The following is a 15,709-nucleotide window of genomic DNA, read 5'->3' as shown; positions in this document are numbered from 1 at the left end:
CTTTTCAAAGCTTCAAAGTAGAAAGCCTGGCTAACTGTCTGATCCTGTGGAAGAAACTTTGAATGAATGACTCCTCTTACATTGAAAACACAAATCAGCAATTTTTAGCATATTATTTCACCTAATGAGTTTTCTTGGGGCAAGGCAAACTTGAAGCCTTCTACTGGCTTGATTGTCACTTTGATTTAGGATCATAAGCATCACACCACATATTGTCACCTGTGATAATTTTTGAAACAATTTTTGCAGGACTCTTCTTTCAAAGCACAGCGTGCTCCCATGCAACCAGATTTTTGTACAGCAGTCATCACTTGTGCCACGAATTTGGCAACCATACTTTTCATTCCCCAATCTTCTGTCACAATATGCTGCACTGAACTGCAAGTCACTCTCAACAGCCCCAAAATGTCTTCAGTGGTCCACTGTCAGTCTTTGTTGATTGCACTGAGCAAGGTGGTGCAGTGGTTAGCACACTGGACTCACATTTGGGAGGACAATGGTTCAAACCCGCGTCCAGCCATCCTGATTTAGGTTTATTGTGATTTCCCTAAATCGCTTCTGGTAAATGCCGGGATGGTTCCTGTGAAAGGGCACAGCCAACTTCCTCCCCAATCTTTCCCTAATCTGACGGTACCAATGAAATGAAATGATTGTATGGCATTGTTGACCGGGAGGCCCCATGAGGGAAGTTCGGCCGCCGTATTGCAAGTCCTTTTTAGTTGATGCCACTTCGGCGACTTGCGAGTCAATGATGATGAAGAACACACAACAACCAGTCATCACGAGGCAGAGAAAATCCCTGACCCCGCCGGGAATCAAACCCTGGACCCCGTGTGCGGGAAGCGAGAACGCTACTGCAAGACCATGAGCTGTGGACATGGTACCAATGACCTCAATGTTTGGTTACATCCCTTGAACCAACCAACAGCTGATTACATGAATGTTTTCAACATTTTTGTGTGTTTGTGCCATGGAAGGACAACCGAAATTTCACCATTTTTTTGAAACGGGAAAATGACTCACTTGAGTTTCCCCCACAGCATCATCCTTGTATGCTGTTTTTAACATTTTAAGAGCTTCTGTTCCACTTTTTCTGAGAAAAAAGCAGAATTTCACTGCTGCATGCTGTTCATGAAAATCAGCCACTGCAGAAAAGACAATCACGCAAAACAGTTGTCACTATAAATTCTGCCAAAACTTGTCCTGGCTTGCTTCAGCGGTAGCATTTGGCTTACTGATTCTGGAATGTTCAGTCTATGTGCCCATAGTGACAAAATGCAGTACTACAAAATCTGTGCCAACCAAAAAATTTGTTCAGTTTCTTTCGGGTACCCTCTTGTGTCAATAAACTACTGCTAAATAAGAGCAATTGACTCTTAAGAGGATCCGATTTTGCATGGGGCAATGCGATCCACTGAAGAACTCATATCTTTTCATAATGAAGAAACAGAGCAGGTAAATTAAGTAAAGTTTCTGTGACTACAAGTAGATAGCTCTAAACAGTGGAATGTGCACAAAGATAAGCTATTTAAACGCATGTGAAGCTCTTGATACACTTTCCTCTAGTCCGCTCAAAAATGGTTCAAATGGCTCTGAGCACTATGGGACTTAAAATCTATGGTCATCAGTCCCCTAGAACTTAGAACTACTTAAACCTAACTAACCTAAGGACAGCACACAACACCCAGTCATCATGAGGCAGACAAAATCCCTGACCCCGCCAGGAATCGAACCCGGGAACCCGGTCGTGGTAAGTAGTCCACTCAACTGTATCTTAATGATATACCATTCTGGGACTCCTTCCATACAAGAACTTGTATGACGTGGGAAAGAATCTTAAAGACAATGGGAAAAGTAACTTTACACACTGCTACAAGACAAATATTCAAGGCATTGAAAATTATATCTGTTCTGTGTATCTATAATCTTGAAACACACTTTCAGAAAATAAGAATCTGCACCTCTTCCAACTGAAAAACAATACTGATTGACATCACGTTGACATCAGCAGCCTGATAAACCATAGTTCACAGCAGTTTGAAATATTATGCAGACAGTATATCATGGTAGTCGGCCGCAACCATAAACAAATGAGAACTTAGACTGCCCAAAGCCCTGCTTCCCTCTTGAAGGGCTGCCATCCTACATCCGCATTCTGTGCCCCCACAAAAGCAGAACTGACATAACGGTCATAGGGATCGTCGACTTCTTTGGTGTGGTGAGAGTCACATTCAAATCCATTAATGCCTTTTCATTCACTTCAAAATAAGGAGGGGAAAAAAAGCAATCCACAACAGAAAGCAAATTGGAGTACACAAATCATCTGGTAGTGGCTACAGTGCAATTGTTTGTTGCAGTTGGCAGTGGTAGTTCAAGCTCAACTTCTACTGGTATCTTACGCGACTACAGTTCAAAACACTCGCTATCTAAAACTGCCACAATATAGTGCATGCATAACATACGGGGAGCTTGCTTTATAATAAATTGTCAATTTCTATAAAAATAAATAAAAAATGTCTCCTTTAGGAAGACTGTCACAAACTTACTTCTCCAATGCTGTTTCTACTCTGCAAATGACTACACGGAGGTTACTTCATATAACATGAGACTTACAATCTGTCTTACCACACATAGCCCCTATTTATTTTTACGATAAAAATGTATATGTATCCAGATGTTTTCATGTATTATAACATAGTGAAAATATATATTTAGTTGTTTTGCACGTAGCCTCTTTGTTAACAATAATGGGAATTCCTGATTGGAGCAAAACATAAAATAAGGGGAAGGCAATCACTCATCTATAGCATCAATGTGTGGAACACAGAAACGCAACATGAAACAGCATTCACACAATCTTTTGAGAACTAGCTCTTTTTCTTGCAATAGTACACACACAACCATACGGACACCCAACCGCACACCCCAAGGCCACAGCACAATTATTTGTATGTATGAATTTGCGAAACGTATCTGAGAAATACAATTTACTGGACCAACAAAGAAATATAACAGGAACAGCACTGACAACATATGTCAATTGACTGAAGTAGCTTAATCACTGAAGGAAAAATATGTATCAATTACAAATCAAAATCAGGAAAATTAATTGAGAGTTCAGTACAACACATGTTAGGGAGGGAGGTAGGTATGTCTCCCAAATTTCTTACAAGTCATGGAGGTATAAATAAGTTTTATTACTTTGCACTTGCTACTCAAGTGGTAAACAAGATATGATTAAATATAACAGTCCACACAGCTCCTATAAAACAGGAAACTTTGTGAATCTTGGTGCATAGTATTATCTCGAAATCCACTTGTGTAAAAAGTATGAAAGCCTACTTACCAAGTTTCAAGAACCTGCTTTAAGTGATGAATCTCAGAATATACTACACTCTCCTATGAGTTGCTCCCACTGGAATCATGGGGAGAAGGCCAGTCTTATTACAGCACATAAAGAGGTATTTAAACCATCATTCTACCTACACCCCATGGGTGAGTAGAACAGCAAGAATCCCTAGTAAGTGGTGCATTGGGAAGTACCCTCCATTCAGTTTAGTGGTTTGTAGAGTAGGGAGGTGGGTGTAAATGAGAGGGCAGACAGTACTGTTAATAATAAGCTCTGTTATGATGATGATAATATTTACCAGAGAACTTCTCTTTCTCAAAACTCATATTAAAATTAAGAAGAAGGGGGGGAAATCAGTGCCCGTTTGTCACAGGACTAATGAAAAGTTCTAAATGTAAAGCAGTAAATACCAGTGTTCTGTCAATGTTGGTGGATAACTTGGATGTGAAATACAACTCAATAATTGATCAAATGAACATTGCACTTTTCTTACAAATATGGTGATTGTAGATAATTTTAATTCTAGCTTTCTTCGACTGAATCTTGTCATAATGCAAATCCTAATTATTATTATTTTTTTTTAAAAAAAAGAGGTTTGGACAAATCAGTTTCACAAAACAAATACTGTGGTATTACCAGTTGATGATGAAACCTAAACTACAAAGTATACGTAGTAACAATGAACATAATTTCAAAGATGAGCAAGATCAGTTTTCTTTCTCCCAGGTCACTTGAGAATTTCAGCTTGAAGATATGGTTCAAAACTGTCCATAAGCTATATAAAATAGATGCCAACAGCAGCCGTTGCTTTTCTAAGCAGCAAAGTTCTGAGTGCATTTCCTTCAAAAGTTGATATGTTTATTAGCTAATTAGAGGTCCTGTGGATCACTTTCCATGATATACCTGAACATGGAACAATCAAACAGGATTCCAGGATGGAATAATAACAATATGATGAAGAGGTTATACTGCTACTCACTGTATAGAGATGTTGAGTCACAGACAGGCACAACAAAAAGAGTGCTGAACATATGAACTTTTAGCCTAAAGTAAACTATACACACATGACCACTGTCTCTGTGCATTGATGCAGTAGAGCATTCTAGTCCCATCCAGATCACCAACCTTACATTCAAAATAAAGTTTGTTGCACTTCTTTACAACAAGATTAAATTTATGTTTTTTGCAGTTTGAGAGTTAACTCTAGCCATATATAACAAAAGGAATTTGTGCTATTTAAAAAGGTATGAGACATATCTCCTTATGAATCAACACAATGCACAAACCTTCATGAACTTTGCATAACAAGCAGTCATTCGCAAAAATTGTGAGAACTATCAGTGCAGAGATGCAACTGGTAATAAACACAACACAACACAACACAACACAACTCTCAGTGTTCAAGTGTTCAAACACAATTCATCGGCAATGCTATCAAATCAACTGATTTTGTAGGGTTAGATTTATAAACGGTCACATGTGCTAATTCCTTATACATATTTTGATTAATTTTCAACAGTTAAATCTGAATATTACTGAAGTTCAGCATAGAAGAATAGTCACATTGCAGATTTTTCGATGATTTCAGTAGATAGAGGGTAGAACGTTACAAAAAAACTGAGCCTGATAGCCAAAAATTGATCTCATTTTCTAATTCAGCACCCATGACATATTTTGGAACAAAAATGTTGTCGACCAGAATAATTAGAGGTTATTCAGTTCCAGTCATAACATTAATCAGTTTAACTTTATGGCTGTTATTGCTCATTCATTCATTCATCACAAGAGCTGACACTTATCAGCTTCAGTAACACACCTGCTTACCCAGTTACCCCTCTGTTCTCTGTGGCTTTATAATATACATATGACAAAAAAAATAAATTAACAAACAACAGCACAGAGTGCTTCTATGAGGCATGCACTACACTAAGGGAATCTGAATAGGAGTTCCATGAACCAAACAAGTCTCATTAACTCCAGTGCCCAAACCTGCATGTGCATCATTGGTTGTGCAATTATTTTGAGAGCATGCCTTGAATTTCACTATCTGAGGAACAAAAAGAAACTGATAGTAACAAAGGTAAAGGGGATACAAAATGTAGACTTGCAACAGCAAGAAAATCTTATCCTAACAAAGAGAGGGATTTCAATATCTAACACAAATAAGTATACTTAAGTGTTAAGAACTCTTTTCGGAAAGTATTTGTCTGGAGTGTAGCCTCGTACTGATGTGAAATGTAGATGATAAACAGTTAAGGCAAGAAGGGAATAGAAGCTTTCGAAGAGTCATGCTACAGATGAATGCTGATTAGATGGATAAGTCAGATAACTATAAAGAGGTATTAAATCAAATGGATGAGAAAAGGCATTTGTGGCACAAGTTGACTAAAAGAAGAAATCTGTTGTTAGGAACGCAAACTGGGCATCATGAAATATCCAATTTTGTTATGGAGGATCATGTGGTTAATAAACATTATAGATGGAGAGCAAGGCTTGACTACAGTGAAAAGGTGCATGCAGATACAGGTTGCAGTAGTTATGCAGAGATGATTAGGCTTGCATAGGACAGCTGCATCAAACAAGTCTTCATATGGAAGATTATAACACTAACAACATCAACATTTTGAGGATACGATCAGGGTGAACCACTGAGCAACCACATTGTCCCCCTCCAACACCCATCAGTGAAAATTTTCAAATTATACTATTGACAAAAGATGTTGAAAGAAACAAGTTTGCCACCATGGTTTATTTTAACTGTGACTGGTAACAATTAACTTGTTGTTTCCTTCTATATCAATAACAGTCTTGGTAAAGTCTAACTAAAGGTGTTTGCATTTAAAGCTGACAAAAGATATAATGAACAGTAGTTTTATAAATATAAATTACTATTTCTCTTTGTGTTTCGAGTGATTGAAATTAACCTGTTTTTGTGCAAGAACTGAAATATGGCTTGCACCTAATGTCACAAAGGCTGCATTTGTGTGTATCTCATGAGTGATTAGCAAATGTCTCTGGATCAAACAAGAACCTGTATATCTGATACGTCATGAGGTGCTGACCCCACATGGATACCATTAGTTTACCAGCCATACCACAAAGACTGGCTGTGGAATGGCAAATACTGTAACTTGTAACACTCAAGACAGTTCCTTGACATACTCCATTCTCCTACTCCATTCATCTTTTCTATGGATGGACTACACAATGTCAGTATTTGGGGATGAAGTGTTTTGCAATTAATCAGCAGATCATCTTTCATACAGGGTTGTACCATTTTTGTGCACACCAGCAAGCACTTTGTTTTGCTCCACAGGAACACACATTGCTAGCCCCATCTGGTAGTAGTTGCCATCATCCCAGCTTCATCTTACACTTACACTCTAATGCAAAGACAGGCCACAATTTTTCATATGTAGAAAGGTCGTTGACTGCCAGACAGTAGTTCCATTTTATGAAGTGAATGGCTGTCTATTTCTGAAGTCCTTTAGCATATTGTTTCTTTCAGACATATTCTCTCAAAAACGAAACAACAGTACAGTTTGAATGGAGTCTTGGTGTAACTTTCTGTCTACACAGCAACTACTCACCTTACATGAGATAGTGCAATGCAAGTGAGGTGGTATAGGTCAGTGGTAGTCAAATTTTTCTGCTCAAGAGCCAATATTGACATTGTGGGGCAGAACATGTACCATCTTTTTATTAATTGGTAACCTCCATAAATTAGTACATTATGAGCCCTCATTAGACTAAGTATGGTAAGGGTGTGATATATTAGCATTGGTGCTCTGCATGCCTTCTGGGAAGGTCCCACAAAAATAATATCAACATAAAGAACAAAGCACATCAAGCCTTGTAATACACTGAGGAAAAATAAATCTTATAAATATAATGTATCAGTGTTGGTTTGATGAAATTTACTTCCTCTCTCAGTGTGTAAAAGCACACAGTGGCAGTGCTGACTGACTGACTCTCTCTCTCTCTCTCTCTCTCTCTCTCTCTCTCTCTCTCACACACACACACACACACACACACACACACACACACACACACACTCTCTCTAAGAACATTCCACTATGCTCTCTCAATTTCTTTTTCTCATCGGCAAACACCTAGAAGGATTTTATCACTTCACCTCCCAGGGCTATGATAATCCCCCGCTGCAAAACACAGCATGCACAGCTGTACACAAGTTTGCAATTACAATGCACAGTTCAATTTGGCATGGTGAATCTGCACACCCCTCTTGGACTGCTTCAATTTGTTATTACCTGTAGTTGTAAAATTCAGTATCTTTTATATCTATCATTTTGTAAAATTAAACTGTTGCTTTTAGAAGAGAAGCTGGATTACTGGCTTATAGATGTTGCAAAAAAATCTTGCATTGAAAGTTCAAAGGCAGTTCACCAAGAAGATAAGCCATCAACCTCAAAGATTTCCAGTCATGACTATGTGATTCAAAACAGTGATGTAACGAATTCAAGCTCCATGGTTTCATTTAGTAAGATACCTAACTACCCACTAAAGGTGACACAAAGAAAGTATGGCGGATTTTACATCAGCCTTGGATTAGTTGAGTCTAATGGCTCGCTTCTCCTCACATTATATAGCAAGTTGCATTAGAAACTATTCATTCCAATTGCAAGGACAAGAACGAAGAATTTTTGTGTATATATAAGAAAGAACAATTATTAAGAAGTCAAAAAACTGGGAAGCATGCAACCTAAACTGCGAATGAGAAAGCCACAGAGGCATCGTATTTGGTCAGCTATCCCACTGTATCAAGCAGGCGAAGTGTGCTCTATTGTCAAGAATTTAGTAAAATGATGTACATCAGCCATAACAATGTACGCTCGATTAAAAATCTACAATGCACCTTTCTACAGTGCCACTTTCGAATGACACTGCTTCCCATTAAATTAATGATCTCTCTGGCTATATCAAACATGAACTAGTTGGTCGTCTCCAGCACAACAAATTCATCTTGCAAATGGACTCCAACTGATGTTGCTGGACTGACCATCTCACTGACAATCGTACTATTGCCATGCAAACATACTCTCGAAGAAGACTTGTTGATGTGTGCAACACTGCCAACTAACACTACTGGAAAATAAATTTTTAACACCGTTAACAATCTTTTTGGAATAAGGCATCTCAACTGGAATAATTCAATTGACATTTGTACAGACGGTGTCAGGGCAATGACTGGTAAAATTACAGAAGTGGTATCATGAATAAAAAGTAAAGTGGCAAACTGCAGTTCCAGCCATTGTATCTTGCACAGACAAGCTGATGCGCCCATAAAGAAGATACTGCCAATTCTGAAATTCATTCTTGAAGGAGCAGTAAAAATCATCAATTACATTAAATCACGCTCTCTTCAGTGCTAATTGTTTTCAGCATTGTGCGAAGATTATGGGAGCAGACATAAAACACTACCGCTCCATACTAAGGTTAGATGGTTATCACGGGGTGAGACATTAACAAGATTATTTGAACTAAGGACTGAATTACAAGTTTTTACGACTGGCATTTCTTTTAACTTAAAATACCATTTGAGCGATGTGACTGTTGTCCAGACTAACTCTTTTGGCGGTTGTACTCGGAAAAATCAAGATATTTAGTCTGTCTTTACATGGAAAACAGACAACAGTTTTCAATAATAGGTGAATAGCAACAAAATAACTCCTTTACAAAAGTTAAGATTTTTTTGTGTTTACAACGGAGAACTAGAAGGATTTTTAACACTGAATGCGTTTGTTGGTGAGACAGAACAATTACCAAATGAAATATCTGAAGAATTGATCCAAGATCTACATAATATGCAGCACAGGTTTTGAGATGTTTTTTTCCTAAAGAGCAGAATACAAAACTGAAAATAAATTAATGGGTCCATAATCCTCTTGTACCAAATTTGCGGAAGCCAGAAAATATTTCAAACTAAACCCATGAAATCTTTTTCGAAATGACATCAAATTCAAGCATGGAAGCACTGTTTGAAACAATGTCACATGATGATATTTGGTGCAGGGTTTATGACTAATATCCAAAACTTACTACACAGGGTCCGACTATCCTCCCATTCCCAATAACATACTTGTATAAAATGGGATAGTCAGCACATACAGCTAAAAAGCCAAATTACCAGAATAGTCTGGATGCTGAACCAGACATGTGTCTTCAAATCTCTTCTATCAAGCCTGACATTAAACAGTTTGTCAATAATAAAAATCAGCTTCATACCTTCCAAAAAAAAAAAAAAAAAAAAAAAACAGTTTACAGCAGAATCAATACAGTGTTATTTTGTGTGTTGTTTACATGTAACAGAAGTCTGTAGAGGATAGTATATCTATTTTTTATGACTTCCATTCCATGATTATGATTATGATTAAAGATTGAGAATAAAACTAGGTTTTACTTATTTTAAGGTTCTGTAAATATTTAATATTCCAAGTGTTGTATTGCCAAAAAAGTTTGACAAATGTCACTCTAGCCCCCAGTTCACCAATGTCTATTAAAATTAAGCACATCTTAAAATACTACAGTCTCTGTAGGTATACTTCTTTTGTTACTGAGCAGGAAAATTACTCTTTTAACAAGGTCTTAAAGTTAGGTGACTTTTTGTATTGTGCTGTTAGTTTCATTAGTTGCTAGATGCATAATATTATAAAATAGGGCTGAGAACCATAGCCTACAGGAATACTTGTTCGGGTCACATGTGACCCATGGGTCACAGTTTGATGATCACCGATGTAGATGATGTACTGGTGTTGGCTTGAGACATTCAGTACTAATACGGTTTGAATGGGGGCTATGTCAACGTGCTTACTAGGGGGACAAATATTACAGACGAAAGGCAGCAGACATTTCATGAGATCTGAGGAGCTGCACTAAATTCACTATTTGTGCACAGCAAAAATTCCCACATTTAAAACCACTTTGTTCTGGGGTGAGTTTTCCACTAATGGTCACAGAGAATGTTCAGAAAGGTCTGTTCCACAAGGTTAAACGTAATGTAGACCAAGAAATGGGACAGGAGTTCTTTAGATCATTAGTCTGCTTTTCTTGCTTTAGCATTTAATTCTGTTAGCTGTGCTTGTGTGACTGATTTCTTTAAGCTACATGCCTCTGTTGCCATATCTCTTAAGATTCTCACTTTTCCACTCCTCAGCATTGTTTTATTTGTTAAAGAGTTGAGATGTCATTTGATTAGATGTAACAATAATGAAATTCAGTATGGGGCTGATGGTTCTCCAAAGCATACCAGGCATACCAGCTACTTTGTTCAGTGTCACTATTCTGCATTTCTGCTTCCTGGACTCATAAGTTGTGTGCATAAGAACTTCCACAACAGTAATTGTTTTAAAAGGAAAGAAATCAGATTCACAAGGCTGCTAATACTTAGCCAACAATGGCATGTTAAGTACAGATATGCATTTGGACCTGTATCTTTCTTGTATTGTTCTTTTTCAATATTCTCTGAGTGCCATCACTGAAGTTACTGTAATTATCTGGTTTAGGATGAATTTTAAGCACAGTGTGACCCAACTGAGTTTTAAATGCACCCAATCTTGTTTTTATCCATGCATGGCTAATCATCATTTATAAATATTATATTTTTGACATTATGTTCTTTTTTATGTACACGGTCAACCCTAGCTAAGCCGAATAATGGTCTTTGTTACTGATTTTGGCCAGATTAAATAATAATTTAAAAAGCAAATTACAGTGCTATATAATGTCCTTCTTAACCATTCACTTTTGGACTCCAACTAAATATACAGGGTGATTCACGAAGATATGCAAATATTTTAATGTGTTGTTCTACAAGTAAAACAAAAGAAAAAAGTTCACGTAAACATAGGTCTGCAAATGTTTAGTTACAGAGTTATGGATAATAAAGGATTTTGCCTGAAATTTAGCAACTTCGCTAATACAAAGCCATCACAAAACTGTATGAGGTTAAAGTAAAGCAAGATTTCCATTTATTTTTTTTGTTATTTGTCTGATGAATCTAATAAAACAGGTCCAAGACATTTATCTGCAGTAGTTTTCCAGAACATCCAGGGAAGCAAAGATTATTACATGAGTAATTTTGTTTACTTTCCATTAAGAATGTAGAAATGTTTATGTCATTGTTGCCAACCATTAGGGAGTTGTTTCAGTCGTTTCCTAACCTTGAAATGAGTTAAGTTTTCTGTATTGTCCAGTGAAAGAACATAATAACAACAGTTTATTTAAGTGAAACCACATAGTAACTGTTGTAGTTTGTAGATTGTTTACGAAACAGGGATGCCTTTCAAATTTATGTCAGAGGAATACGTTGATATGGTGTTTATTTATGGCAAATGTGATGGTAATGCAACAGCTGCAGTTAACGAATATCACGTACATCATCCAACTCGGAGGAATTTAAAAAACCACATTGGGCCAAGTAGTTAAAAAATTAAAAATTTTATAAAATTCCGTCTCTGCTTCTCTGGAGCTCCTGGAAAACTACTGTAGATATATGTCTGGGAGATGTTTTATTAGATTCAGCAGATCAATAACAACAAAATAAATGAAAATCGTGCTTTACTTTAACCTCTTATAGTTTGTGATTGCTTCATATTAGCGAAGTTGCTAAATTTCAGGCAAAATCTTTTACCAGCCATAACTCCATAACTAAACATTTTTGAACCTGTGTTTATATGAACTTTTTTCTTTAGTTTTACTTGTAGAATAACAAATTAAAAATTTGCATATCTTCATAAATCACTCTGTATTGCCCTGGGTCTATTGAATCAGTGAAATATCCGTGACAGCCTTCTTACATGGATCACCTCATAGTGTGTTGTTCTCCTGTTTATAACCATCTGACAGGACATCCCCACCTGTGTCTGAAATAGTGCCTCTGCAGGAAGGAGCAATGGATTATTGTCCTTGAAAACTTCACTAATGGAATTCTTTGAGGATATTATGCTTCCAAAAAGCTATCATAGGCTTTCTCGAGACTGAAAATCACAGATGCCAGCTATTGCTTGCTTAGGACAGCTTGCTGTACAGCCATCTCTAGCAGCATTAAATTATCAATTATAGAGTGATATCTTCTGAACCCACAACAGAAATGAGGAAGGAGCTATTTGGATTTGAGACTCCAGACCAAAAGGTAGTTAACATCCACTACAAGGTGTTTTCTACATATCTGGTGTCTTCAATCATGATAACTACTCTGGCATGTACTGTCCTTCCTTAGTTTGAAGAGCTGGATTAAGATCAGTTAGTCAGGGAATTGCCCAGTCATTCATACTCTGTTTCCCCTGTAATGTTCTGTAACATACATAAATGTATTTTATTATGAATGGGTGACATGACATATGCCACACATCAGGTCCATCTTCCACATGGAGATTTGGCCAATGTACCTTTTGTAATTTTGGCATAAAAATCTCAAACACTCTTCTGCACTAACACAAAGTGACAATGAAATAACGACATCTGGTTCACAGAAGCTGTTATTTCAGCATGGATTGTCACCTAGGTTGATTCCAAATTGGTAGGGATTTACAGTTATTTGCCTTATGTTAGATAGGGTTGTTGAGTAGCTTTGCATCAGTGTAAAGAGCACTTACCACTAGACATGAAGAAAAATGCCTACTTGAAAATAATTTACCTTATTTTGAAATTATGAAAATTACAGTTCCACTGAAACTGATTATCAGCAAGAAATGCTATTACAAAGCATACGTACAGGGAAGTGAGTGTGAGAGAAAAAGAGAGATACAGAGCGAGCGAGGAGAGAGAGAGAGAGAGAGAGAGAGAGAGAGAGAGAGAGAATTCCAAAATGCCTACAGGGATTTCTGAGAGATGAGAGGGATATCTACTTCAAACAATATTCTTGCTGCTCACATCTGCTACAATGGTGCTATCAACACACACAACATTACACCATCGCATACAACATTGGTTGCTGTATTTTATAGAAGAAGACTGAAGGCACTTACAGCATCCAGCACATGAACACTGAGTGCATCGGATCAATACATTCCAATAACAGACCAGGTACATAATGATTGGAAAAAGGGGCGGGGGATATCATGGATGCAACAGGCATTATCCCACACATTATAGAAGTGCTCTTTCCAAAAATTTCAGCTTTTGCTCCTGCTGTTTGCTCTGTCCTGATAAGTATAAGTTTTGCCATTTTAATTCTTTTTTCTCATTTCCAATAACTCTACTTGATTACAATTTTATGTGGTATTTACACAGTACTTCAGCTTTGTCACTCCACAGTAAAGTTCTCGTTTGTGACAGCACACTGCAGCATTGACATATTGTTTCCTAGTAACTGCTTCAAAAATGTTGCCTTAATATAAATGGTGCTTTTCCATGTAAGTATTAAAAACTGAAGACTGAATACTTTGCACACTTGCAATGAGATACTGTTAAAAGATAAAGCTGCGATCAACCCAAAGATTGGTTTGAATAGCACAGTCCTATAGTGGGCATGGTCATATTGGAATTTGAGCACCGTTGTCTTCTTTCGACATTTGAACTGATTTGCTTAGTCAGTTGTAGAGGGCCTACAGTTCAATGTGAACTCTGAATCACAGTTATACTCACCATTTTCAATATTAAGAAACAATGCCAGCAGTGAAAAAGAGATTTAAAAAATCCTAGGACTGATCAGGAATCACACCCATGACCCCATAGTTCGGCACTTGACCACTGAGTCGCCAAGGTACATAGCCTTCCAAAAAAATATGTATATGGAACTGGTGGGAGTTAAACAGGAGAAAACATATCTGAAAACCACACCAAGTAATCAATCAGTTTTGTTTTCCTTCATTTTTCAAAACAATTATTTATTCATTAACTTTGTTACAAAGACTAGAAATTAAATAAATAAATTCCTCATAAAAGTTCTAAAAAATTTCATACATAGCATTCTGCAGGTGTGTGGCTGATTTAAATTCTTTGGGCTCAAATTTACTTTATATATTCAATGCATGCATATATATATATATATATGAAAAAACCATCTTCTACTTATCTATTATGTAAAAGTCAAATAATTGTTCAAAAAATGTGTTGCCATGAAGTACACTTAAACATCTAGGTCCTATTCAAATGCAGTTATTTTATGGAAATTTTCCACAGCCATGTGGGACAGACATTCTTCAGCACCATTTTGGTATCAAGCAGGAAAATAATGAGCATCACGAAGGTATTTACCCAATGAAACAATTCCTCGAAATCAGCAATTAAAACATAACATTTAGATATTCATTCTTTAAGTTCACAATGTTTGCATATTCATTCACAGTTTCAAATACAATAAAGGACAAAATTTAGGTTTTTATAAATAGCTTGCATATCAGAGACAAAAGAATTAATTATTAAAAACAGATTGATTGCTACCTAGTGCTGAAAATGTTACTAAGACCTTCATTTGTACCTCAAAGATATTGGATCACAGACAATAATATGACTACCTGGCAGCGACATAGATTTAAGTATCTATAAAATACTTTTTACCAACATATGTGATTTGGAATCACAAATATCAGACTGAAGGCACACAAAAAATATTTAGATCTATAGTTTCAAATAGTCTTTCTATAATTACACACTAAACTGTGCAATTAAGGATACTGCAATAGTCTTCTTCTGAATTGAAATAGAATAATGCATAATATTTTTAGATCGTAATGGAAGACATGGACAGAATCAAATATTTAAAAACGTGCCAAAGCCCATCCTAATGAGCTGCCCCTGTCACAGCTGATGTATAACTAGCTACTTTCATTGTGAAAATGTAAATACCAGCAATTAATTATGCATATTTGGCACAGCTTACAGAAATGATGTTTGTTTAAAAAGAGTATACATTATGCCTTAAAATACTGGGGAAATTCATTGGAGATGTCTCTCACAAGTTGTTGGTCATCACAGCTCAGATCTGACTCTTCACAAAAGATGCGGGTAAAGCATTTACGAATGTCATCCAGTCGGTGGTGGTGTTGTTCATACGCTGTATTCCGCATCACAAGTCTACATAGTTGCAAATATTGCTGGCGACGCTGAAGAAGAGATATACAAACAACATTACTGTCACTCCTCTATACAAAATTAAACATCTTGAATTATATAAACAAAATGCGCCTACTCTGTTGAACTCTATTGCCATTTCATCTTTTATGAATTGTTCCAGTAACTGTTTCCACTTTTACATACAAGTAACCCTTTCCAAATGTTGAGACCCTGTAATCAATGGTTTTTTAAATGAGGTTAGAGCCATTTTTAACTGATGATGACATCCTTCTGTATAGGCACTAACTATCATTTATCTGCAGCTAAGTGGTTGCTTGTAATAAT

At 36.7% G+C, this 15,709-nt stretch overlaps 1 protein-coding gene across 3 annotated transcripts in view; it reads right to left on the bottom strand.

Moving 5' to 3' along the window:
- Positions 1–14,249: 14,249 nt before the first annotated feature.
- LOC124549742 (NCK-interacting protein with SH3 domain) overlaps positions 14,250–15,709 on the bottom strand; it is a 95,425-nt gene continuing 93,965 nt past the window's right edge. For all 3 annotated transcript variants that reach the window (XM_047125264.1, XM_047125266.1, XM_047125265.1), the window contains one exon: positions 14,250–15,414. In XM_047125264.1, coding sequence (XP_046981220.1) covers positions 15,223–15,414 — 192 coding nt within the window. In that variant the 3' untranslated portion in view covers positions 14,250–15,222. The remainder of the gene's footprint in view (positions 15,415–15,709) is intronic.

Source organism: Schistocerca americana, chromosome 1, assembly GCF_021461395.2.
Source record: "Schistocerca americana isolate TAMUIC-IGC-003095 chromosome 1, iqSchAmer2.1, whole genome shotgun sequence".
In the NCBI taxonomy this organism is placed as follows: domain Eukaryota; kingdom Metazoa; phylum Arthropoda; class Insecta; order Orthoptera; family Acrididae; genus Schistocerca; species Schistocerca americana.
Note: the sequence above shows the minus strand (reverse complement) of the source record. Positions and strands in the feature narration are given on the sequence as shown.